We start from the raw sequence: 26,910 nt of genomic DNA on the forward strand, positions 1-26,910 counted from the left end.
TCAGTACAGGCAGTGCTCGAGTGTTTCGATGCGAAGTTAACGGAGGATCCAACGATGACAGGGCCGCTCGGAACCGGGCCCAGCGCGAGCCAGGTAGCGCGGTGTGTGTGTGTGTGTGTGTGTGTGTGTGTGTGTGTGTGTGTGTGTGTGTGTGTGTGTGTGTGTGTGTGTGTGTGTGTGTGTGTGTGTGTGTGTGTGTGTGTGTGTGTGTGGCTCAGTGAAAAATGGTTCCAGTGGACATGATGTCCGCCGCTGCTTGTTGTCAGTGAGAGTGAGCTCTGTCGGTGTTGATCGGTGTGTGTGTGTGTGTGTGTGTGTGTGTGTGTGTGTGTGTGTGTGTGTGTGTGTGTGTGTGTGTGTGTGTGTGTGTGTGTGTGTGTGTGTTTGTTTGTCAATCAGGAGGAAGGACTTTCCTCCTCCTCCGATCCGCATCAGACCCGCAGCAGTTTCTCGGCCAGTGCTCGTGTCCGGCTCGGCTCGGCTCGGCTCGGCTCCGGTCCGGTCCGGTCCGGTCTGTGTTTAGGAGCCATCGCGTGTAAAAACCGTGACACATCCAGTTAGCTCCGCAGCTAGCAGGCTAACTAGCTGCTGGTATCACGGGGACGGTGAGAGACTGACTGGAGACACTGCAGCAGAGCGAGTCTCAGTGAGTCTCTGAGTCTCAGTGAGTCTCTGAGTCTCAGTGAGTCTCTGACTCTCAGTAACTCGCAAACTCTTAGTGACTCTCAGGGACTCTCAGGGACTCTCGTTGACACTTGGCGGGGTTTGGTATGGCATTATATGGTACGGTAAGGTATAGTAAGGCAAAGCGCACCCAGACCAACTCTGTTGCTGGTTCCTCCAGAGAGTAAATTAAAATGTAGGCGGGTTGTGAACGACCAGGTAACGACGCAGGTATGTGACATCATCACTACGTGACAGTAAAGAAGGACTAGAGGAGCACATCAGTTGGGCAGGAGGCGGAGCTGAAACTCAGGAGGCGGAGCTGAAACTCAGGAGGCGGAGCTGAAACTCAGGAGGCGGAGCTGAAACTCAGGAGGCGGAGCTGCAGCTGTGAGCCTCCGTTCTCTGTGACACAGTATAAACTTTCTCCTTGTGAACAGCAGCGTCCAGCTCCTGCTGAAGCTCCGCCCCTCCTGTTACTGAGAGGAGCGTCTGCACCTGGTCTGAACACCAGGGGGCAGTGGAGCACCACATTTCAATAAACTGGTTCACTAAACAACCAGTGAGCACAAAGCGGCACATGAGAACAACAACGGAGGGTTTATACTGCGAGGAGAAATTTAAATATTGCTGCTTGTCCAGAGTGACTGACCAATCAGCAGACGGCTGCGTTGGAGCTCCGCCTTCTGGAACCGTACCGCTGTGCTAGCTACATCAACGGAGGGGGCACCAACAATGCTAACGCTTGGATAGGGTTCTTTCGGTACCGCCCACAACTTCTCTCAGTGGATATACAGTAGAACCTGTACCGTAACACACCGTACCGTCCTGCAGTGTTTCCTTGCAGTGTTTCCTTGCAGTGTTTCCTTGCAGTGCTTCCTTGCAGTGTTTCCTTGCAGTGTTTCCTTGCAGTGCTTCCTTGCAGTGTTTCCTTGCAGTGTTTCCTTGCAGTGCTTCCTTGCAGTGTTTCCTTGCAGTGTTTCCTTGCAGTCCTGACTCAGAACACTGTCTTTATTTTATAGGTCATCGTCATTGTATGACAAAGGCTGTGGCAGACTCATCTTCATCACCCATTCAGCATTTCCATAGTTGTTCTTCTGTAAGTATCCCTGTTTTTCCACTTGACCTTCATAAATACAAACATTTGACCATCACTCATTACTGCTGAAGCTCATGTTCACTGGACTTCCTCTGCAAACGTCACATCAAATCCAATCGGGTGCTTCAGTTCTCCGTCAGGCTCCTGAGAGGAGGAGAGAGACTGACTTCCTGCTTCAGGGGTTTTTAAATCACCTTTCTGATGCTTGCTGGTGACTCCTAAAGAAAAGAAGGTGGTTCTACTAGAACCTCCAGACGGGTTGAGCCATAATTCAGTAAGACGGGATCTAAACATACCAACGATAACGTCATTAATAAAAAAGTCCTCTGCATGTCGGCCACATATTTATTTGGAAATAGAATTTTTTTAACATCCAATAAATGTGGTTTAAGTTTTCACTTTAATACTATAAACTACTATAAAACTGAGTAATAATGTTTCTCTAGCGGTTGTTTGAGGAGGTGATCGTTAATAAAGCTGTGGATTGTGGCGTCGTTAAGCCGTGCGCCCAGCCTGCTGGTCTCAAAATAACCTGTAGATGTCAGTACTGAGCTGCCATTCCACATTTATATCGTAACGTTAGAAAAGTACAACTGATGTGGTCATCAGTCAACAGGACACCATTTATGTTGCTGACTGATCACACCGTTACACCTGAGTGGAAATGCCTCCAGGATTCATACGATAACATAGAAATATACTATTGTTTGTGTTATAAGGTGAAGCGTTTCACCTTATAACCTGACGACTCGTGTTGTTATAACGAGACTCGTGTTGTTATAACGAGACTCGTGTTGTTATAACGAGACTCGTGTTTGAATGAGCAAAGGGTGTGGACCTGAAGTGATTTTTAATTAGTACCATTTGTACTGTAATATTCATACTGTGATACCGTTCATACTGTGATACCGTTCATACTGTAATACCGTTCATACTGTAATACCGGACACCCCAGGGAAACGTGGGTATAATGGTTAGCAGTATTACATGATGATAAAATATCAGCACTTGTTAATTGTTTTTGAACAGAAACTAAGAAAACTTTATACGACATAACTTTTAAGTAGTTTTCTTTATCTTAAACGTTTGTGGTTCAGAATGCTCATTAGTTAAATGAACCAATCGGATCGTAGGTCTTGTTCCTCCACTTTTCTGATCCGATTCTATGGATATTCTCTTCTATGTGTGTGAAGCCGTGATCAGGCCGGTGGGACGGGACGCTCCCATCTCAGGGTTTGTTGGCTCTTAGAGTCGAGGTGTCAAACTCATTTCTCATGCAGTTCACTTTATTCACACACAACGTCTACATTTCCTCCTTTTTAGTGCAGAAATCCTCTGATCAGAAAGTGACTGAAGGTTTCCCTGCGTTTACAGGAGATCAAACTTTTCTTTTCTGAGAACAAATCCTGGTTTAAAACATTCGTTCTGTCCATCCACGTGTTTATCCAGACGAACCCACCATCAGTAATAATGGGATTAACACTCTGAAGGACTGGATCCTGCTCCACAGCTTGGTTTCTTCAGAGTGAAAATCATCCTTCAGTTTCCAGAAGGCTAAAGGATGGAAAGCAGTGTGACATATTAATGATTGTGATTCTCCTGAACCTCCAGAGCTCTGGAGAGGCTGCACACCAACATGGCTCATCCCTTCATACTGTGGGAATTACAAGCATTAACTTTTGTTTTATTAATTCATTCCAGACATGTCAAAAACATACAAAAAGAAAAAACCTATTAACTTAAATTTTCAGTGAAAGTGGCTGATTTATTGATTCACACTGTTTTATGAAGTTGGGTTTTGTTTGTCTCCATCACACTTACAAGACATTTTGTGTTAAAAATGTGTTTTCTAACAACTAATAATTCCACCTTTTCTGGTTTTATTTAAAAGGTGAGAGTCCTGCAGGGTCGGGGAATCCGGCTCGTAGGAGTTTAAAGAGGAAATGATCATTGTGAGTGCAGTCTAACGGTTCTAATGAATCAGTGTGGGATCATTCCTTCACCTTTCTACTATATTGAATTTAATAGAACACATCAGATTCACCATTCAGTGGCTGATTCAACGTGACACATTATTTTTACTGAAGGTTTTGAAAAGGTTCACTCATCAGTCTGAATTTGTATATTTAGGGACAAATGATCCCAGCTGAGTGTTTTGACCAGGTCACAGCAGAACCCCTGGTTCTGTGTTGACCTCAGTAATTAGTATTAAAATATGGATTGAAGTCAGTTTCCACATTAACACAAACAGCCACATTCTCATCAATCCGACAGGTGAGTTTATCATTCATCCATCAGCTCAGTGTCCAGTGTGATCGCGCCTTTCCTCTGCACATCAAACAGGCCGGCTCACTTCCTGTTTTTAAAAGCTCTAAAAAGAGGTTGGCTTGTAGTGTTTTTAACGTTTTTAGTTATTTTGAATGTTTTAGATTATTTTTATTATTCTACATTGCTTTCTTTCTGTCTTATTTACTTTTATATATATATATATTTATTTATTTTATTATTATTATCTTTTTTCCTGCTCCTGTCTGTACAGAGTTATAAAGTGCTCTATAAATAAAGTTGAGTTGAGTTGAGCGCTCGCCTACATTGGGGAGTTTCAGTATTGATGGCAGCCTTTGGTCTTAAAGTCTTACGTCTGTTGATGTGATTATTTTTTCACTTTGAAAGGAGCTGACATGTTAGAACAGGTCAAAGGTCAAAGTTTAACGTGTGCAGCTTTTTGTCTCAGTGTAATCTCTGCTCACAAAGTGCTGCTCCTCACAAGAACACCAGCATCATTTCACAGATGATAAAAAGCTTCCCGCCCAATAATACCATCATTTTACAATGCGGGGGGCTGTGGGGGACTGTGGGGGGCTGCGGGGGGCTATGGGGGACTGTGGGCGGCTGCGGAGGGCTATGGGGGGCTGTGGGGGACTGTGGGTGGCTGCGGAGGGCTATGGGGGGCTGCGGGGGGCTGTGGGGGGCTATGGGGGGCTGTGGGAGGCTGCGGAGGGCTGCGGGGGGCTGTGGGGGGCTGCGGGGGGCTATGGGGGACTGTGGGCGGCTGCGGAGGGCTATGGGGGGCTGCGGGGGGCTGTGGGGGACTGTGGGTGGCTGCGGAGGGCTATGGGGGGCTGCGGGGGGCTATGGGGGGCTGTGGGCGGCTGCGGAGGGCTGCGGGGGGCTATGGGGGGCTGTGGGCGGCTGCGGAGGGCTGCGGGGGGCTATGGGGGACTGTGGGCGGCTGCGGAGGGCTGCGGGGGGCTATGGGGGACTGTGGGCGGCTGCGGAGGGCTATGGGGGGCTGCGGGGGGCTGTGGGCGGCTGCGGAGGGCTGCGGGGGGCTATGGGGGCCTGTGGGGGGCTATGGGGGGCTGTGGGCGGCTGCGGAGGGCTGCGGGGGGCCCCTTGAGGAGCACCAGAGTTACAAACTGTGGAGAAATCAGGCTTTATGCTTCCTGGACCAGCATCCTGGAAAACACTTCTATTATCTACTTCCCTTAGAACAGCTTTAAATATGATTTCTCTGGTTGGTCACATGACCCGAACCAAGATGGACGCTTGGGACGTTCCTCCTCTCCAGACTTTGAGCTAATCTACGACTTTCTCCAGTTCTACTCAGCTCATCTTTCACATTGTACTTCAGAGATGCCGAAATCCCAGTGAGACAAAGAAGTTTCTATTTTGCCGACGTTGAAGAAGAGAAAATGCTCCTGGACGAGCTGCAGCCCGGCGGCGCTGACCCGTCCAACCTCGAGCTGACTGAGCCGGCAAATCTGGAGCCGATCCAAACTGAAATAGTCGGTGTTCTGGGGAATGACTGTCCACGCTGGTCCGTCTCCTCGATAGAGAGACTTTCATTGGCTCTGTTCCACAGAGTGACAGACTGGAGGGGAGCAAGGAGGAGGTGGAGGAGCCGGTCGGTCGGTCAAGGTGCCCACGACTCCCGCGAAGCCGCCATGCAAGAAACACTGCAGCTCTTGCAGATGAAAATTGATGACTTGGAAAACCGTGGTCCACATAAAAACCTTGAAATGATCAATTTGCTGGAGAGGGTGGAGGGCGACGCCCCTTTTGTGGACTTTCTCCACACAGCCTCCCCGCCAACTCCCCCGCTGGAGAGTGAAGGTGCTCTCCGACTCTGGTTCCCCCCCCGACTCCGACTCTGGTTCCCCCCCCGGCTCCGACTCCAGCAAGCCCAACCCGCCTCCGGTGTCTCCACGATCCCGATGCATCCTGTCGGTTCTTTCTGTGATGTTACTGGAGAACGAGGTTAGGGTTAGGGTTAGGGTTAGGGTTAGGGTTAACTCTAAGCACACCGAGCCCCATGGTTCCATTAACCCTTTGTGACTTCATATGTCCTTGTATCATCCTCGTGTGTTGTTTGGTTTGATGTTGTGGTTTATCTTCCTCAATCTGCAGGATGGAAACAGTTTCTTGGGTTTTAATTGTTACTGTCAATCTCTGCTAAATTTAGATTTGATCTATGCTTAAAATGCCCAGTGACTTGTTTGGTGGGTGTTTTAATCTTGTGGTTTAAGGACAGGATAGAGGAGGGGAAATGCTGCCGTTCAGATTTTCTATGTATAATTTTATTTTTGTCACTCGACAGGAGATCAGGGTTACTGCTCACATCCTGATTCCTTTTTCTCCACTCATTAACTATCACTTAGTCATTTCCGGCTCTCAGGTCTCAGGTTTGGTTCACTTAAACTACCTGGGACGTCCAGGGGTTGGACCATTTCATTAAAAGAAAGAAAATCTTAGCATATCTGAAAAAACTAAAATCTGACATCGTCTTGCTTCAGGAAACAAACGATCTGATACAGAACGTCTTGAGCTTCGGAGGGAGTGGACGCTCAAGTTTATTTCTCCTCTGATTCACAGACTAAAAGGTAGATCTTCATTAATAAGAACCTTCCTGTCGTCTTCAAGCGTAAAGAAAAGGACTCAGAAGGGAGATCTACTGTATGTTGATTAATCAACATATTACTATTCCCAATATTTCTGCCCTGAATAATGTCTCACCATTGCAGGGCTGGTTCTGGATAATGAAGTAACCCTCTTTGGATCGGTCCTCCTCTGTAAACATCTCTAACCCCAGATCACCTCCCTCCTCATGAGTTAATGTACAGATACGACTGAGACACATTTGGCGTCACTTAAATCCTCAAACACATTTTACTCACAAATCATCTTCTGGGCTGGACGATATGTTTTATTCCCCAAAACGTGTTTGCACACAAACAATCTCCTACATCAGCAAGTGTGAAGCTGCTTGGACTGAACTAAACATTGATCACAGTCATCATGCCCAGAAGTTATTACTAAACAGAAAGGTTATCAACATGGGAATCAGTGCCGCCGCCAGTGAGCGCCAGTGACCGCCAGTGAGCGCCTGCTGACCGCCAGTGACCGCCAGTGAGCGCCTGCTGACCGCCAGTGACCGCCAGTGAGCGCCTGCTGACCGCCTGCTGACCGCCTGCTGACCGCCAGTGACCGCCTGCTGACCGCCTGCTGACCGCCAGTGACCGCTCCAGTAACATGATGACAACACAGAAAGAGGGCGTCTCTTGTGACCCAGTGGTTATCAATAATACATTTCAGGATTGGTATAAATCTTTAGAGAGTGCAGAGAAGGCTGATGCCGATATCAGCTCATATTTGAACGACGTCTCCTCACCTTTCGTGTCGGAGGGCCGTTCCGGTCTGGACACCAGAGGAGGTCTGGACACCAGAGGAGGTCTGGACACCAGAGGACGTCTGGACACCAGAGGAGGTCTGGACACCAGAAGACGTCTGGACACCAGAGGAGGTCTGGACACCAGAAGACGTCTGGACACCAGAGGAGGTCTGGACACCAGAGGAGGTCTGGACACTAGAAGACGTCTGGACACCAGAGGAGGTCTGGACACCAGAGGAGGTCTGGACACCGAGGAGGTCTGGACACCAGAAGACGTCTGGACACTAGAAGACGTCTGGACACCAGAGGAGGTCTGGGCACCAGAGGACGTCTGGGCCACGATCCAATCTATGCCAAACAGGAAGTGTCCAGACCCAGACGGGTTCCTATTGGAATTTTATCAGAAATTTTGGCCAGAGATTCAGCCAATTCTTATTCCCACCATTAACGATGACCTAGACGGCAGCACACCCACCTGTTGGAGACACGCCTCCATCAGTCTTGTCTTTAAAAAAAGGTTCTTCATTCAGGCCCGTTAGTCTCCTTAACATGGACTAGGAAACTGTTACAAAGGTTTTGGCTCAGACTGGAAAATGTTCTCTCCAAAATATTAAACCCAGATCAGACCAGATATGTGACACAGACAATGTCCACTGTCTCCTTAATGTTGTCCAGTATCTTAACACTCACTAAGACTCAGCTTTAATCGTCCCTCTTGATGCTGAAAAGGCCTTCGACAGAGTGGAAAGCTCTTTTTTTGTTTCTTGTATCAGAAGAGTTTGGCCTCGGCCCTTCCTTCATTAACATGATTAAAGCCCTCCACTCCAGTCCAGCAGCCACGGTGAACAAACAGTCTGCTGTCCGATGGTTTCCTGGTGTGCAGGGGCTGCAGACATGGGTGCCCCCTCACTATTTATATAATTATTCATTGAACTGTTAGTCCAGATCATCAGGACCAACCCTGATATATCTGGAGTGGGTATATAGAAAGAAAGCATTTAATTTCCATATTTGTGGATGATGTACTCTTATATTAAACCTGAGAAATCAATCCCAGCCGTTCTGAAATCCAGACCCTAACCCCATTCTGAAATCCAGTCCCTAACCCTAACCCCGTTCTGAAATCCAGACCCTAACCCTAACCCCGTTCTGAAATCCAGTCCCTAACCCTAACCCCGTTCTGAAATCCAGACCCTAACCCTAACCCCGTTCTGAAATCCAGACCCTAACCCTAACCCCGTTCTGAAATCCAGACCCTAACCCTAACCCCGTTCTGAAATCCAGACCCTAACCCTAACCCCGTTCTGAAATCCAGTCCCTAACCCTAACCCCGTTCTGAAATCCAGACCCTAACCCTAACCCCGTTCTGAAATCCAGACCCTAACCCCATTCTGAAATCCAGTCCCTAACCCTAACCCCGTTCTGAAATCCAGACCCTAACCCTAACCCTAACATTCAGTGCTGTATCAGGTTATAAGATGAACTTGGGATATCAGTCGCCATTCCTGTTAATATTCCCCAGGATATGTTATTACAACTTCCTTTTCAGGGTTTCAACTATCTCGGTATCTTTGTCACTCCTGATTTAAACAATGTGTTTGAAAGTAATCACTCACCCCGAATGCAAAAGGTTCAGAACGATGTGACAACATGGTCCTCACTACCAACTTGTCTCTCCTTGTAAAAATCAATGATATAGAAATAAATATTCTTCCTCAGCTGATGTACGTATTCCAAAATCTCCCCTGCTATTTGACGCCTTCATTTTTCAAATCACTGAACTCTCATATCTCTCTCTATATTTGGAACAAACATAACGGAGAGTTAAGTTCTCCTCACTTCTAATCCAGGGGATCCGGAGGTTCGTCTCGGCACAACCTCCAACGATATTATTGGTCAGCGCCATTAAAGAGTCTGTCATTGGTTTATGGACCGGAAAGGTTCCTTGTGGTTTTCTTGTTCTCCCAGAAGCCTTAACTCTCTTCCTTCGATCAGTAAACTCAGCTCAACAACACTCATCGCCACCCTCCGGGTCGGCTCTGTCCTCCAGGTGCCGTAGTACCATGAAGGTGGGAGAACGGGCCAAGGAGCCACCGGTTGCAGTGGAGGTCACGGGGAAACGTCCCAAACGTAAATGCCTGCAGTGGCATCCACTGCTCTCCAAGAGGGCTCTGGAATTCTCCGAGGAGGAGGAAGAGGAAGATGAGGAGGACCTGGAGAAGGTGAGCAGAGTTTGTGGTCAGTTGGCTGGAGGACGTGCAGCTCTGCAGAGTGTCCCTGTGTTTGCAGCCGGAGCTGTGCAGCCGGGACCAGGAGTCCCAGGGCCAGCGTGCAAGCACCACCGAGGAAGTGGAGGAAGACTCAGGCGAGCAGCGAGCACGGCGGCCCATGAACGCCTTCCTCCTCTTCTGCAAACGCCACCGCTCCCTGGTGAGGCAGGAACACCCCCGTCTGGACAACCGCGGAGCCACCAAGATCCTGGCTGACTGGTGGGCCGTGTTGGACCCCAAGGAGAAGCAGAAATACACCGACATGGCCAAGGAGGTGAGACACACTAGTTTCACCAGCAGCGTTCCTTCAGTACACCGCTGATACCCTCATAGAGGTTTTTTTCTTCTGTTCTTCTTTATTAGTATTTTCCATGGTTCACATATTTCTCAGCATTTTGCATTTAGAGGAGTTTCCTCTTGACCTCTGCGCCGTCTCCAACGTGCAGAAGAGTTGGTGTCGTGTTTTTTATGCACTGGTGTTCTGAAGAACCTGATGAGGCTGTTCCAGCAGAACTCTCTCCAAAGTTTTCCATTGTGTCCCACAGAACTGTTCTCACTTCATAATAGATTCACTGATATAATGTCAACAAGCTATATTTCTTGATATATAGCTTAACACAATCTTACCTGTACGGGTCCTAGTGGGAAGGCAGAGTATTATTATTATTATTCATATTACAATGATACTCTGTCTTGTGTATTTCTTCTTAACAACATGAGTAACATGACATTATGAAGGGCTTTGGTGTGTATATGGAATTCAACTGCAGTTGTTTTCAGTTTCAGACAGTCTTCTATTTAACCTGCAGTGTAGTTTGTCTAAATCCTTCTTGATCCTGACCCTCGTCTCACTGATGATCTGACTGCTCCTGGACTGGAGGTTGACCTCTTTGACCTCTAATTCTCCTGCTAACGTTTTAAAACCACATGCCCTGATGTGAAGGTGTTGTCTCTTGTAATTCTGCTTGTTCCAGTACAAAGACGCCTTCATGAAGGCCAACCCCGGCTACAAGTGGTGTCCCACAACCAGCAAGCCCCTGAAGAGCCCCTCCTGTCAGCCCATCAGTAATCCCCGCAAGAAAGTCTGGTCCTTCTCCTGCAGCTCATCTAAGGACGCCGCTGCCAAAAAGATAGCCAAACCTGACAATTTGCCGCAGTTGAACTTTGCCATGGCAGGTGAGTCTGACAGGCAGGAGACTGAGAGGTGCTGCCGTGTGTTCTGTCTCTGACTCCTGTGATTGGTTGTCAGATCCGACAAAGATGGGAGGCCTCAGCATGCTGCTGTTAGCTGGGGAGCAGGCGCTCACAAACCGAGAGGTGTGTTCTTCTCAGGCCCTCCAGCAGGGGGCCTCGCACACTCAACTCATGGCCCACGTTCTCTTTCTGATAGCACACATCAGCTGACACCATTTCTGTTTTTCTTTAGGTCCCTGCCGGCACTAAACCTCGTTTACCTGACGCAGCAAGCAAAGGGAAGTCTTTTCCACAGGATGAAGAGGAGGTGTGTTCTACTCTGCAAACACCGACACACTCTCACTAAGAGTTCCTCCAGGTTGTCGTCACATCTAATCTACCTGCTGCTGAGCTCCACTGTCCTCCACACATGATACACATACCGTCTGTCACTTAGACTGCATTTATATTACACATTTACTGTGTGTGGGTGTGTGGGTGTGTGGGGGTGTGTGTGGGTGTGTGGGGGTGTGTGTGGGTGTGTGTGTGTGTGGGTGTGTGGGGGTGTGTGTGGGTGTGTGTGTGTGTGTGGGGGTGTGTGTGTGTGTGTGTGTGTGTGTGTGGGGGTGTGGGTGTGTGTGTGTGTGGGTGTGTGGGGGTGTGTGGGTGTGTGTGTGTGTGTGTGTGTGTGGGTGTGTGGGGGTGTGTGTGGGTGTGTGTGTGTGTGTGGGGGTGTGTGTGTGTGTGGGGGTGTGTGTGGGTGTGTGGGTGTGTGTGTGTGGGGGTGTGTGTGGGTGTGTGTCTCACAGTGTAAAGTCCTTTGAAACTGGTATAACGTGGATTTTTGGGCGGTTCGATTCCGAGCCAAGAAGCAGTTTTGTGTGTTTTAATTGATTTGATGGGCAAGTATGTCCATGTAGAAACGCAGCTGGTTTCAGAGGACATGGTTGAGATGATGTGATGTGCAGAAGCATGTGAATCAGTGAATTAGTTAAGGGTGGCTATGGCTGAAGAGGTGGAGACCTGGCCTGACCTGCCATGATACTCTGGAGGATAATGTCCCTCAGAGTGCTGAGCGCCTGCAGCCTCAGAGCTGCTCCACAACAAGCTGGACCAAACCTTCCTGAGTTAAATCGAACATTTGTCAGGAAACTGCTCTGTGAGGGTGAATATGTGAGAATATGCTGAAGTCTTCAAAACACTTCAGATAGAGGACTTTTTGGACTGTTCACTCTATCAGCACCCATCGTCAAACTTAAAATGTCAAATGTTCACTTTTTTCCCTCAATATGTTTGACTAGTTAGTTTTAAATTGTGATAAGTGTTTTCAAATGTAATTGTCACAAAAACAAAGTGAAGCACAAGTGAACCCTACTTTGTATTGGAAGGTAAACTGACATCAGCTTCATCCCAAAGTTTTCCTCCTATATTTTATGTCCATGTTCAGAAGCTGTCGGGGACGACACCAAGCCGAGTGCCTGATGCCACTGACAGCAGAGTCAAGTCTGCCCAGGCTCCGCCTCCACAGGTAGGTCAATGTTCACACTCGGAGCTGCTGGACCACTCTGCAGGCCGTGTTGATTCACCAGGACGTTCAGGATCTGCTACTCCCGGCGCCTCATAGGGAGGGAAGAGAAACACTCAAGCACAGGAAGTAGATTCTTCATTGGCTGCTTCGGCCGCCATCTTTATAGAAGGACCCTCTTCTCCTCCAACCCACCGAGGACCAAGGTCTTTACCCGACTGAGATGTTGAGAACCAATTCACTAGAAAATATTACAATAAACAGGAAGAAACCTGCAGAACCAGACCCAGAAGAGGAGAACCTGCAGAACCAGACTCAGAAGAGAACCTGCAGAACCAGACTCGGGTGGAGGCGTGTTAGAGCCCGATATGTAATGACCCAAAATGAATAAAATATGATGTAATAAAACCCAAAATGTTACAACGAGTCAATAATGTAGGAAAACGCTCAGCCTAAAAACTTAAAAAAAATTTAAATATTATATTATGGGGTAGACAAAATATTTTTCCCCTAATATTAAAATGATTTTATTACTTCATAAAGTGAGTCAATCATATGTGGTTTGAAGTTGAAGTTGAACTGCTTTAATTTGAATTACACTGAAAGAATGAGGACTATTTGTTTATACGTATATCTATGTATAGTTTATTTATGTATGATTGCTGTTGCCCGATCATTTATAGTCTTCTGTTTAATCTGTATGATCTGTCATCTACTTCTCCAATCATTAGTACAAAATAATGTATAACATTAAACCGATAACACATTTACATTATTGTTGAATCTTGTTACAATATTGACCAGTTATTACATTTTGGGTTTCATAACATTTTCTTTTATTACATTTCAGGCCCAGCACTTCTGTTACATTATCAATCAATTATTACATTTCGATTTTTATTACATTATACTGTATAACAATTTGGCTCGTTGTTACATTTGGGGTTGTTGTTACATTTGGGGTGGTTGTTACATTTGAGGTTGTTACATTTGGGGTGGTTGTTACATTTGGGGTATTCGTTACATTTGGGATTGTTACATTTGGGGTTGTTGTTACATTTGAGGTCGTTACATTTGAGGTCGTTACATTTGGGGTTGTTACATTTGGGGTTGTTACATTTGGGGTTGTTACATTTGGGGTTGTTACATTTGGGGTTGTTACATTTGAGGTTGTTACATTTGGGGTTGTTACATTTGGGGTTGTTACATTTGGGGTTGTTACATTTGGGGTATTCGTTACATGTCGCGCTCTAACAAGGCGTCCTGCTGCTCCAGTTGGAGGACAGAAGAGAGTCGTCCTTCAGGCTACAGGAGTTTTGAGGGGAGATGCAGGACAGAAGCTCAGTGCAGTAAAAGTCTCTAAACCCTAAAATGGTCCATGAAGCAGCTTTATTGACTAAGAATGTTTTAACCTGGTCTCTGTGTTTGCAGTCGTCACTGGTGACACGTGAAGGAAAACCCTGCAGACAGTCGGCTCTGTTCCAGCTGGCTGAGGTAAACTAACCCTCCTCCACCATGGAATCACCACAAGGACACCCAACATCTCAGTATTTGAAAGATAAAAACATCTGAAACAAACATTTGTTTGTTAAACACAAAGAAATGTTTTATACTGAAAAACAGCAGGAGATGAATGATCAGTTATTAGTTCTGAGAGGGTTTAAAGTCACTGTGAAAGCTGAGGCTGTGACCTCTCTGTGGACGAGTCCCTGAAGGAGTCATCTGAAGAGACGAGTTGATCGCTCCGTTATGTCCATGGATGAATGAAGGAGTTTATTCAAAACCAAAGTTTAGGGAAATGTTCCATCAGGAGTAGGCAACAATAAAACTTCTTATAACTCCTATTTTCCTGTAAAGAGATTCTTACACAATGTTTAGAATATGTTGCATGATTATATTATTCTTAATTTTAATGTTCACCTGGTGATGCTAAGCATATCCACATTTCCTCACCATATCTCCTCCTGCATCAGTCAGAAGTTTATTTTCTAAAAGATTTACATTATAATTTTAACATTATTTGCACTGATGTGCTGCACAGCAGTCAAACATGTTTCCTCCTATATTTCTTGTCCCAAAACATTTGTGTGTGTGTGTGTGTGTGTGTGTGTGTGTGTGTGTGTGTGTGTGTGTGTGTGTGTGTGTGTGTGTGTGTGTGTGTGTGTGTGTGTGTGTGTGTGTGTGTGTGTGTGTGTGTGTGTGTGTGTGTGTGTGTGTGTGTGTGTGTGTGTGTGTGTGTGAGCAGAAGTGAATCATTTCTTGTGTTGAACATGAGCGCTGGAGTTGTTTGACCGACGGCTTCATTGTGTGCGACATTAAGCCAGAGTTAGTTTTCTGTCTGTTGAGGAATCTTCTGTGTGACGGTTTCTGTTGTTTTGTTCAGATGTGTTTAGCTTCTGAAGCTGGAAAAATGGACGGCTCTTCCTCCTCCTCCTCCTCCTCCTCCTCCTCCGCCTCCCTCCAGCAGCCTGCTGTCCAACCAGAGGTCAAGGAGGAGCAAGCCGACATGCCTCCCGCCCCCAGTGACGACCCATGTTACACGTCGGCCCCCCCTCCCGCCCCCTGTGACATGTCGGCCCTCCCTCCCGCCCCCTGTGACACGCTGGCCCCGTGCCCCGCCCCCTGTGACACGCTGGCCCCGTGCCCCGCCCCCTCCACAGTCGCTTCTACCTCCACTGACACCATTCCCTCTGTCGTCGGCCACAATGCACGTGTCAAAAAGAAGAGCAAGAAGAAAGACAGTAAGCAGCCTCCCTCAGCCGACACTGTCCAGCATGTGGACAGCATCTTCAGCACCATTGAGGCCGTGGCAAAGGGGGGCTGGACCGACCCAGAAGAACCGCCCAGGAAGAGACTGCAGAGCGGCCTCAGTGCCTCCAACTCGGGTTCCCCAAAAAAGAAGAGCAAGGCCAGAGTGAGGCCGGTCAGAGACCGAGAGGAGGAGCTGGACGAGGACTGGGAGCAGAGTGGACATCAAGCTCTCGCTGATGTGAACGTGAAGGACACGGCCGAGGACAGGAGCCCCGAGGCCGAGGAGGCGGAGTCGGGAAGCACAGTCCAACAGTGCAGCGCCGCAGAGCCCTCCGTCTCGCCTTCCAAGCTCCAGGAGGAGTACCGAGGGAAAGAGAGGGCGAGCGAGGCCGGCTGGGAGTCCTCCACCGAGGGCCGCGGCTCCAGGAAGTCAGAGCGCAGCTGCAAGGGCGCCTTGTATAAAACCTTGGTGTCTGAGGGCATGCTGACGTCTCTGAGAGCCAACATCGACAGAGGTATTCATTCAGTCTGTCCAGCTCTGAGGGAACTGTGCTCAGCTCTCTGACCTGCTGTCAATACATCTGCAGGTAAACGGGGGGCTTTCCGATCTTCAGACCACGATGCCAACTGGAGCGACGACAGCTGGACGCTCGCACAGCTGGGACCCAATAACCCCAAGAAGCTGAAGAAGTCCAAATCCAAAGACGAGTCCTCACCTGGGTGAGTGCAGACGCTTCTCACCACAACATCTCCATGTTTTCCAGCGTCAGTTCATGCTTCTGCTGCTCCACCCCTGCTCCTCATCATGCTCCTCCTCCTGCTGCACCTCCTCTTGCTCCTCCTCATCCTGTTCCTCATGCTCCTCCTCCTCATGCTCTTCCTCCTGCTGCTCCACCTCATGCTCCTCCTCCTGCTGCACCTCCTCTTGCTCCTCCTCATCCTGTTCCTCATGCTCCTCCACCTCATGCTCTTCCTCCTGCTGCTCCACCCCTGCTCCTCCTCATGCTCCTCCTCCTCATGCTCCTCCTCCTGCTCCTCCACCTCATGCTCTTCCTCCTGCTGCTCCACCCCTGCTCCTCCTCATGCTCCTCCTCCTCATGCTCCTCCTCCTGCTGCTCCACCTCATGCTCCTCCTCCTGCTGCACATCCTCTTGCTCCTCCTCATCCTGTTCCTCATGCTCCTCCACCTCATGCTCTTCCTCCTGCTCCTGCTGCACCTCCTCTTGCTCCTCAGAGTCACCAGATTAGTTTTCTTTATGAAGGTGAAAGTTACCACAAGGTTCCAGTTTTCTCTGGAGGCTTTTCCACCAGAAAGAAGCAGGTTCTAGTTCTGGTCCAGGGCCAGATTTAGCACCAGTTCTTTGTCTTTCCACCACCAAAGCCCCGGCCTATCAGGGGCTAAACGGGACTAAACGGGGGCTAAGCGGAGCCAGAGTGGGATCGGAGTTATCGTTGGAGTTATTGCTACCTACAAGGCAGAAAGGATTCTGAAATCTACCGCGAATACGGAGCCCCGGAGTGGTTATAAAGAAAATAATACTAATATGTGGGAACGATATAATAAGTCGTTTCCTCAAGTTATTGCGAGGGAACTAGATCATTTAATCCAGGATGGCGGCGCCGGGAGCTCTCAAACTGTTGGTGCAGAGCTCCTGCACTGTCCTGTCAGCTGCTCCATAGAACCTAGAACCAGGTCTTTTCAGGCTTTTCATGGTGACATCATTGTGTCTAACTTCACCTCCAGGTCTTGTTTGGCGTTCTGACTGCAGGCTGAGTTTATAATGAAGTAAAACTTCTGGTTCCTCAGGAACTACTAAACAAACTACAAACTACTGTAAATGAAAGTTGGAGTTTTTAGAGCTAAAATGAGCTTTTAATGGCTTCATGTGAAAGAGAACTTTAATCAGTGTTTACCTAGGTTACCATGGAAACGGCTGTAGAGCAGTTCTATCATTCTACACCTCCATTCCTCCATGTTGAAGCTTTTGATTCAGACACGTCCAGAAATAAAGTTAAAGGAGCAGAAAGTCACTATGGAATGTTGGAATGGTGAAAAATAAGACCCAAGATCATTTATGTTATTATTATTATTATTATTCCCCCTCTATGTCCCCTCCGGGGCTCCGGACTAAAACAAGACAGACGTGAAAAAACATCAACAGAGCAACAAGGAGTCTCAATGTTTTCTCTGCACTCAGAGGTTCAGGTCAGACTAGATGGAGCGACCCGGACCAAACCACTGGTACAGTCCGTCTCCTGGTTCCTGGATCCTGCCGGCGCTACCTTGGTGGAACCAGTGACGTGATGACGTGGTTCTCTCTGGCTCCCTGACCATGGAAACACAACCGCTTCTTTGGAGCTGCTCATTAAGACCTGGCCCTGGCACCGGCCCTGAACTAGCACCTGGTTCTTTTTGCTGGAAAAGCCCTACCTTAGACCTGAGAGTAAAAACCATTCAGCACTGGAGCGGGGGTCCCATTTTAAGTACGACAAAAACTACACTTCCCAAAAGCATACAGACACGTTACGCCTCCACTTCCCATAATTCATCAATATTTGAAATGACAGACCTGCAACAGCGCAATCCTTTTATTCCCAGTGTGACGAGTCAATTATATACAATTATATTCACATTTTATTTTATATTGAGTAATAACAGTGTCCAGCATAAACGTAGTTCATTGAAACAATCTTTTTTTTTTCTTCTTAATGTAACTAAGTAACAGTGAAAGAAATAATAAAAATATAAAGTCAAGTGAAGTACAAATACTCCCAAAAACTACTTAAGTAGTGTAACAAGTATTTGACCTTGTTCCTTCACACCACTGGTATTAGACAGGCGGTCTTAATGTTGTGGAGGACTTCTGCTGTTCTGTCTGCTGACCGCTGGTTTGGGTTAAAGATGAGCAGAATCAGTGATGTGTACTTTTCAGCCTGGGAAAACTGGAGGAGGAGTTTGAAAAGAAGTTTAACAGCCTGCCTCAGTACAGCCCCACCACCTTCGACAAGAAGGCAGTGGCAGGAGGGAAGAAGAAGAAGAGTGACGGCGCCGCCCTCCTGGAGGACGCCTGCAAAACAGGGAAAGGTAGGAAGCCTCTCCAATGTGAAGCTGCTCCGGTATGGTGGCGGTCCAGCCTCACAACCAGGACCACTGCTCTGCTGGAACCACACCAGGAGTCCATAACACTGCATCTCCATGCTCTTCTTTCTTTGTGCTACATCAGGACCATCCCCATCTCAGAAAAAGACTCCATTCCACAAGATTGTTAGGAAGCACAAACACAGAAAGGAGAAGCCAGGTGAAGAGGACCAAGGTGAACCAGACTGTTGACGTTTGTCTTCACTGAAGAGAATCACACTTTATTTTAACCTGTCTGTCTGTCTGTCTGTTGTTCTATCTGTCGTTCTGTCTGTCGTTCTGTCTGTCGTTCTGTCTGTCTGTGGTTCTGTCTGTCTGTCGTTCTGTCTGTGGTTCTGTCTGTCTGACCGTTGTACTATCTGTCGTTCTGTCTGTCTGTCGTTCTGTCTGTCTGTCGTTCTGTCTGTGGTTCTGTCTGTCTGACCGTTGTACTATCTGTCGTTCTGTCTGTCTTGTTCTGTCTGTCTGTGGTTCTGTCTGTCTGTGGTTCTGTCTGTCTGTCGTTCTGTCTGTCTGTCGTTCTGTCTGTGGTTCTGTCTGTCTGACCGTTGTACTATCTGTCGTTCTGTCTGTCTTGTTCTGTCTATCTGTCGTTCTGTCTGTCTGTCGTTCTGTCTGTCTGTCGTTCTGTCTGTCTTGTTCTGTCTGTCTGTCGTTCTGTCTGTCTGTCGTTCTGTCTGTCTTGTTCTGTCTATCTGTCGTTCTGTCTGTCTGTCGTTCTGTCTGTCTTGTTCTGTCTATCTGTCGTTCTATCTGTCTGTTGTTCTGTCTTGCTTTTTGCTCTGTTCACTGAAATTGTTGCGTTTTGGACAAACACATGGACAATGGACCTGCACATCAACCTGTGTGTGTGTGTGTGTGTGTGTGTGTGTGTGTGTGTGTGTGTGTGTGTGTGTGTGTGTGTGTGTGTGTGTGTGTGTGTGTGTGTGTGTGTGTGTGTGTGTGTGTGTGTGTGTGTGTGTGTGTGTGTGTGTGTGTGTGTGTGTGTGTGTGTGTGTGTGTGTGTGTGTGTGTGTGTGTGGTCCAGTGCATCCTGTCAGTACTGCAGTACTAGATTCTTGCTTCATATTCTTCACAGCGTTGCTCTGAGCCGTTCTTCCCTTCCACCGCTTTTATTGTGAAACTTCCTGCTGGTGCGTTAGCTGCTAATGTGGCGTCGTATTGGAGCTGAAACAAGGAGCAGAAATGATCTTTAAAGACTTTATTCTACAAAACCAGTTGCAGCTGAACTGAAAAGCAGCTCCACACACACACACAGTACTCATCAGGAAACATCTTAGAATCACAACTATCTTTCCTCAAAATGTTTGCAAACGAGTATGAATTTAAATCCTGTTGTAACGGATTCATACTTATTGTACCGGAGCAAAGATAAACTTTGTTCTTAAGGTTCTCCGATCCTCTGATTTCCTCCTGCTCTGGTTTCACTGCAGGTCAAACAGTTTGTGAGCTGAACTGAAGCTTCTTTACTAAGATTCTTGACTAAGATTCTTTACTAAGATTCTTGACTAAGATTCTTTACTAAGATTCTTGACTAAGATTCTTTACTAAGATTCTTTACTAAGATTCTTGACTAAGATTCTTGACTAAGATTCTTGACTAAGATTCTTTACGAAGCTTCTTTACTAAGATTCTTGACTAAGATTCTTTACTCGAAGCTTCTTTACTAAGATTCTTGACTAAGATTCTTTACTAAGATTCTTGACTAAGATTCTTTACTAAGATTCTTTACTAAGATTCTTTACTCGAAGCTTCTTTACTAAGATTCTTTGCTAAGATTCTTTACTCGAAGCTTCTTTACTAAGATTCTTTACTAAGATTCTTTACGAAGCTTCTTTACTAAGATTCTTTACTAAGATTCTTTACGAAGCTTCTTTACTAAGATTCTTTACTAAGATTCTTTACGAAGCTTCTTTACTAAGATTCTTTACTAAGATTCTTTACTCGAAGCTTCTTTACTAAGATTCTTTACTAAGATTCTTTACTAAGATTCTTTACGAAGCTTCTTTACTAAGATTCTTTACTAAGATTCTTTACTCGAAGCTTCTTTACTAAGATTCTTTACTAAGATTCTTTACTAAGATTCTTTACGAAGCTTCTTTACTAAGATTCTTTACTAAGATTCTTTACTAAGATTCTTTACTAAGATTCTTTATTCGAAGCTTCCTCTAACCCAACAGGAAGTGAAGAGGCTGCTAGCATGGCCAGCATTACACAGTAAAACACAGCAGGTTGACTTCAGTGGAATTAATGTTACATTAGACTTGAAACTTCAAAATAAAGTGCCCAAAACCACCATCATCCAGTAAAGTAGTGCAGTGACGTGTTGAGAGGCAGCGAGTCTTTGAATCTCAGTAAAGTAGTGAATCCAGGCCTGCCGCCTCCTGAAGCTCCGCTCTCTCCCTGCTTCCTCCCAGCAGAGCTTCAGACCGACTCCACTCTGCTGGACTCAGCCTCAAAAGCCAAATCCTGCGCCGCCGTCGCCATATTGAGTCCTGATGTCCACGGCGCCTCCAGTATGGAGATGCTGGTCGGGAGCCAGAAGAGGAAGGCTCGCAGAACCAAGATCACACACTTGGTGCGAACAACTGACGGTAGTGTTTCTCCAGCGGAGGGTGAGTGTCTGCTCACACTTTCTATTTAGGTTTCATTTGACTCCTGTTATCAATAGAATCTACTTTAACTTTAGACTTGCTCATGTGTTTGGGATCGTTGCTGGTAGAATCTGCTGGTTCTAACATGTGAAACATGTTTGTTGCAGAAGACAAAATGAGGGACTTGAACCAGGAAGAGGATAAGAAGCCATTTCCTCAACACAATTTATGCAATGAAACAGGGAGCAACAGAAATCCTGCAGCAGACGAGGCTGGAAGAAGCTCCGCCCCTCCAGACCTGCCGGCCTTCTTCAGCCTGGCCGCCCTGGCTGAGGTGGCCGCCATGGAGAACGTCCACCGGTACACACACACACACACACACACACACACACACACACACACACACACACACACACACACACACACACAGTAAAACACAAACACTTAAAATTACAAATTTAAAAAAGTTCAAAGCCTCTTTTATAAAAAAAAAGTCTTCACGTGTTTTTCAAAAGCAGCCACTGTGTGTGTGTGTGTGTGTGTGTTCCTGTTCCAGTTCCAGTTCCAGTTCCAGAGGTCTGGCTGACAGTCAGCAGAAGGAGCTGGTCCAGACTCCGGTCCTCATCTCCTGTGCTGACCAGTGAACCTGCTGCTGTGAGGAGGAGCTGCTGCACCTCCTCTGGAGGGACCAGGAGGAGCTGCTGCACCTCCTCTGGAGGGACCAGGAGGAGCTGCTGCACCTCCTCTGGAGGGACCAGGAGGAGCTGCTGCACCTCCTCTGGAGGGACCAGGAGGAGCTGCTGCACCTCCTCTGGAGGGAGACTCTATCAGGAAGCTGGGAATGACGTCACCTTCAACTCGCTGAGCTTGGATTTATGGTGAAGCAAGAGACCTCCATGTTCTCTCCTCCTCCTCCTCTTCCTCATCCTCCGCTCTCCTCCTCGCTCTGCACTGTTTCCATGTTTTTTCCTGAAGCCTTGCGTTGGTTGGAGGGAGGATGCCTTTCTTCAGCTTTGACCCCAGAAGCTCCGCAGAGTCCTTGGCCTCCCTCGTGTTCCACCGTTGGTCACAAACAACTTTTCAAGTTAAAATTTAAGATTCTAGGAATGAAACCAGTCCCAACAGCTTTCTGCCACCTTTTTACCTCTCACACACACACACACACACACACACACACACACACACACACACACACACACACACACACACACACACACACACACACACACACACACACACTGCTGAAGCGATCCCTGGGGACTCTGAAGCTCCCGACCCTCCAGTTTTAACCCGAAAAGACTTGAACCAGGTAATGGAGAGACTTCCACTGACATCTTCCTCGCTCAGTGTTCCTCTGGTGCACTGTGGTGGAGTTCTCACTCTGGAGGACCCACTGTGGTGGAGTTCTCACTCTGGAGGACCCACTGTGGTGGAGTTCTCACTCTGGAGGACCCACTGTGGTGGAGAGTTTGAGGTGTTCGGAGGAGGCTACTTCCAGCAGTGTGTATTAGCTGAAATAATCCCTTTAGACTGAATGTGAAGTGTCGACGTGTTCGTCCTCTGAGTCGAGGAGAAAGACCCTCAGAGAATCGAGCTTCAGCAGCAGAGGTTCAGAGTCCCTGCAGGCCTGGTGGGTAGTCGTTCTGTCAGTCAGTCGTTCTGTCAGTCAGTCGTTCTGTCAGACAGTCGTTCTGTCAGTCAGTCGTTCTGTCAGACAGTCGTTCTGTCAGACAGTCGTTCTGTCAGACAGTCGTTCTGTCAGTCAGTCGTTCTGTCAGTCAGTCGTTCTGTCAGTCAGTCGTTCTGTCAGACAGTCGTTCTGTCAGTCAGTCGTTCTGTCAGACAGTCGTTCTGTCAGACAGTCGTTCTGTCAGTCAGTCGTTCTGTCAGACAGTCGTTCTGTCAGTCAGTCGTTCTGTCAGTCAGTCGTTCTGTCAGTCAGTCGTTCTGTCAGACAGTCGTTCTGTCAGTCAGTCTTTCTGTCAGACAGTCGTTCTGTCAGTCGTTCTGCCGGCTGCTTTAAGCCTGCTGCTCTGGTCGGAGGGGTTCAGCCGGTGTGTGAGATGTGACATGCGGTTCTTGTTGATACTTGATCTTGTGTAGCAGGTAGAACAGACATTTCCTTGTGTGCAACATGTTTCATGGAATCTGTTTTGATTTGTTCCTTAAAATCTGCACTAATAGTCGGCTGAAGCTGGAGTTGCTCTTGAAGAGTAATGAAGTGTCTCCTGGCAGCAAATAATGAGATCCAAGAGTCTCATCAAATAATGAGATCCAAGAGTCTCATCAAATGAGAAGGCTTTTGTTTTTCTTTGTCTTTTCATGTATTGAAACCATAAGATTTCATGTGAAACTGAATGGAGACGAGACGTTTAATCATTCCCCTTTTATTTCCTGTCGGCCTTTTGAGATTTGCTTGCCAGGAGCTGGAGGACGAGGTCAGGTTTAGGTTTGGACATTTCAGTGTGTGAAGCGTCCTGGTCAGAGTCATTCCTTTGTGTTGTTGAGACGCTGCTGGCGGTTCGCCCTGCGGTCCAGCTGCGGTCCAGCTGCGGTCCAGCTGCGGTCCAGCTGCTGTCCAGCTGCGGTCCAGCTGCGGTCCAGCTGCGGTCCAGCTGCTGTCCAGCTGCGGTCCAGCTGCGGTCCAGCTGCAGGCCTGTCGTCTTCCCAGCAGCCCTTGCTGCTCTGTGCAGACCGGGGGTGTTGAACGAACCCGGGGCCCCCCAGGTGGGAGGACTTTGCAAAGTGTACAAAAAGTAAAAAAGACATTTTTGCTGCATTCAAAATTAGTTTTTATTCTTAGTGAGATTAAAGCGCCTGAGCAGCAGGTGGCAGCACCGAGCGGCCGTCTGTCCGTCTCACTGCGTCGCAAAAATATCGTTACGTTAGTGTGTGAAAACAACCACCGAGGTGAACCTCAACCTCCATGATTCCGACGCCCCTGGTACTCCGAATGGGCCCCGTGCCCCTGGTACTCCGCGAGCCACGTTCTAGTCTTTCTTCATTCCTGCTGGATGAAAAGTGTCTTTTGTCTTTTCTGCTCGTCCCTCGTCTTTCCTGAGCTCAAGTTTACTGAATTTAGACTGTGTGTGTGTGTGTGTGTGTGTGTGTGTGTGTGTGTGTGTGTGTGTGTGTGTGTGTGTGTGTGTGTGTGTGTGTGTGTGTGTGTGTGTGTGTGTGTGTGTGTGTGTGTGTGTGTGTGTGTGTGTGTGTGTGTGTGTGTGTGTGTGTGTGTGTGTGTGTGTGTGTGTGTGTGTGTGTACCCTTGATGTCAGGACAGAAGGATCACGGTTAAGTACTCAGTGCTGGTGGAGTAATGGAGTATTTTTGCAGAGTCGTTACGTAGTAATGATGCTGGGCGTAGTTTGACGCATGGATCTTTACATGCAGATGAAGTTTTCTCTAAATACTTAGTGCTTGAGGCTTTTTACTGAGTCGCTGCATGGAAATACCTTCTGCTTTACCATGATCCTGGTAACAAAGCCAGAGGTACCACAAGAGGACCAGGGTCCTACTGAATAATGTACTTTTCAAATAAATGTAATTTAATACTTCAAAGAAAGAAAAGTCAAGATTTAAAAAAGAATTCCTCCAACGACCTGGGAATTCTGATCAAAATGGACAGAATTCATAAAAAGTGGAATTCTGAGATGAAAGTGTGGCTGGTTTGTTTCTCCTTTGGGACGGTGGGTGTCCCCCCCCCCCCCCCCCCCCCCCCCCCCCCCCCCATCACACACAGAAACTCTTCCCCCATCAACAGATATATTTGCTTATAGTAAGTGAGTTTATTGACATTTGCCAAAGAAAGAGAAGGTCTATCCAAGTAGAACTCCAGTTTAATAAAGTAAAAGCATGAAGTGGACTTTCTGGCTGTTTGGAATCTTCAGGTAAATCAGCACAATGTCCTCCTGCGTCTCCTGTCCTCTTAAACCAGCTGAAGAGCAACGGAACGCTCCTCCTGGTCCAACGCCTCCTTCTACTCAACATATTTGCACCTTATGACCCAAACCAAACAAACAGCTCGCTCTTAAAGTTTTATCTTTTTATCCAGCATCCAATGAGAATCCGCTCAGTAAGGATCTACAGAACAGCCATAATCTCTCATCCCTTCACTTTTTTACCTAGAAAAGCTTCTATAATGTGGAGAATCTTATATTAGTTACATAAATGACTATATTACCCTTTGTGCTAGTACTGTCTTCTTGAATGTAATCATTTTGTACCTGTATTTTTCTAATTCAGTCTTGATTGTACTGTATGTATGCTCTGATGGTATACTGTTCTCTAGGTGCATAGTTCTATCAGCGCTCAGCGCCGGCACAACGGATCACTCAAACTGTTCCACCTTTTCCTTCGCAGTAGAAGTGAACGTTTGTTCAGAACAGTTTATAAAACAGGGGCACTCCTGCAGTCACCGCCGAATGCTTGAGTTTTAACTTATTTATTACTGTTCCTTTTTTAGAGGTTTAGTCCAAGAAGCACCAAGAACTCTGGATCCGTTCCCACATGATGGCGGATCACATTATGTACTCTTACCCGAATGTACGTCCTGGCTTCCTCCAGTCGCTTGTGATGAGCAGCTCAGTGCGGATGCTTCTTCTGCGGTCGTACTTCGTGAGCTCTTCTCCGTTCCTGCCAATCGTCTCCACAGAAGTGTATTTTGAAATGTTCCATCCCACTTGGTAAATGCAGCCTTGCCTTACTGGAGCCCCTGCTTAGTGTAGGACCCCCAGACTCCCTCATAACTTTATGTCATAACACTGTTTGCTGATGCAACTATTATTCCTTTTACACTTTCTGCTGACGCAACTAGTACTTCTGAACACCTATTAAATACTGTCTATTCCATGTGTGGAGTCTCCGTCTTCTTTGTCCTCTTCAAATCATTGGCCTGCTTCAAATGAGCGTGAGAATAGAACCTCCTCCGTCTGGACCTCCCGGTGGTTCCGGGATTTCTGCCTCTGAACCTAGTTAGGAGACCAAAGCCACTAAACCTTCTTGTCTCAGGAACTCGTCAGGAGACCGTGAGCGTCCTGACGGTGGACGGATTGTCTCTGGACTCATCCAGGAGGGTTTCCGGTCCTGAAGGGTCTCCTGGAAGATCTCTGGTCCTGAAGGGTCTCTGGTCCTGGAGGGTGTCCTAGAGGGTCTCTGGTCCTGGAGGGTCTCCCGGAGGGTCTGGGTGGAGGGACCAGCCTCCTCACGCTGCTCAGCTGATCCACAGCTGCTCTGGCTGCAGGTCTGGAGGAAGTGAAGGTCACATGACCTCCAGCATGAAGGTGAACCTCAGTGGACCAGACCCTGACTGTGTCTTCAGTGATTGACAGTTCCAGTGTCCAATCAGCAGCCAGAATCTGACAGGAAGTGGTGGGATGAAAAAGGGTCAGAACAGCTGCTTTGTTTTCCTAATTAATGTTAAGAATTGATTTTAAGGTGAAGGAGACAGGAAACGAGACGAGAGCAGCTGAAGACTTTTAATCAAACTTAAGATAAGATAAGATAAGAAATCCCTTTATTTATCTCGCATGTCAATCTTTAATGAAACTTAATATAATTTAATGCAACTTTAATGAAAATTAATAAAAATTGTATAAAATGTAATGAAACTTTAAATGGAACCATCCATTCCTTCATCTCTCCATCCTTCATCTCTCCATTCCTTCATCTCTCTCCATCCTTCATCTCTCTCCATCCTTCATCTCTCCATCCTTCATCTCTCTCCATCCTTCATCTCTCCATCCTTCATCTCTCTCCATCCTTCATCTCTCCATTCCTTCATCTCTCCATCCTTCATCTCTCTCATCCTTCATCTCTCCATCCTTCATCTCTCCATCCTTCATCTCTCCATCCTTCATCTCTCTCCATCCTTCATCTCTCCATCCTTCATCCCTCTCTCCATCCTTCATCTCTCTCCATCCTTCATCTCTCCATCCTTCATCCCTCTCTCTATCCTTCATCTCTCCATCCTTCATCCCTCTCTCCATCCTTCATCTGTCTCTCTCTCTCCATCCTTCATCCCTCTCCA

The 26,910-nt window shown here is 47.2% G+C and overlaps 1 protein-coding gene across 1 annotated transcript; it reads left to right on the forward strand.

Annotated features, from left to right (window-relative positions):
* bbx (BBX high mobility group box domain containing) lies at window positions 1-25,726 on the forward strand. Its single transcript, XM_080483800.1, is given in 17 exon segments — window positions 1-93; window positions 1,686-1,753; window positions 1,755-1,762; window positions 9,484-9,655; window positions 9,723-9,977; window positions 10,678-10,879; window positions 10,953-11,020; window positions 11,130-11,204; window positions 12,324-12,404; window positions 13,833-13,895; window positions 14,785-15,667; window positions 15,740-15,872; window positions 18,086-18,237; window positions 18,377-18,466; window positions 20,712-20,906; window positions 21,053-21,245; window positions 21,442-25,726. Coding segments are annotated over 16 exon segments (2,712 nt in total). The 5' UTR covers window positions 1-93; window positions 1,686-1,699; the 3' UTR covers window positions 21,530-25,726.
* Window positions 25,727-26,910: the final 1,184 nt, after the last annotated feature.

This window comes from Lipophrys pholis (assembly GCF_963383615.2).
Source record: "Lipophrys pholis genome assembly, chromosome: 16".
Taxonomy (NCBI): domain Eukaryota; kingdom Metazoa; phylum Chordata; class Actinopteri; order Blenniiformes; family Blenniidae; genus Lipophrys; species Lipophrys pholis.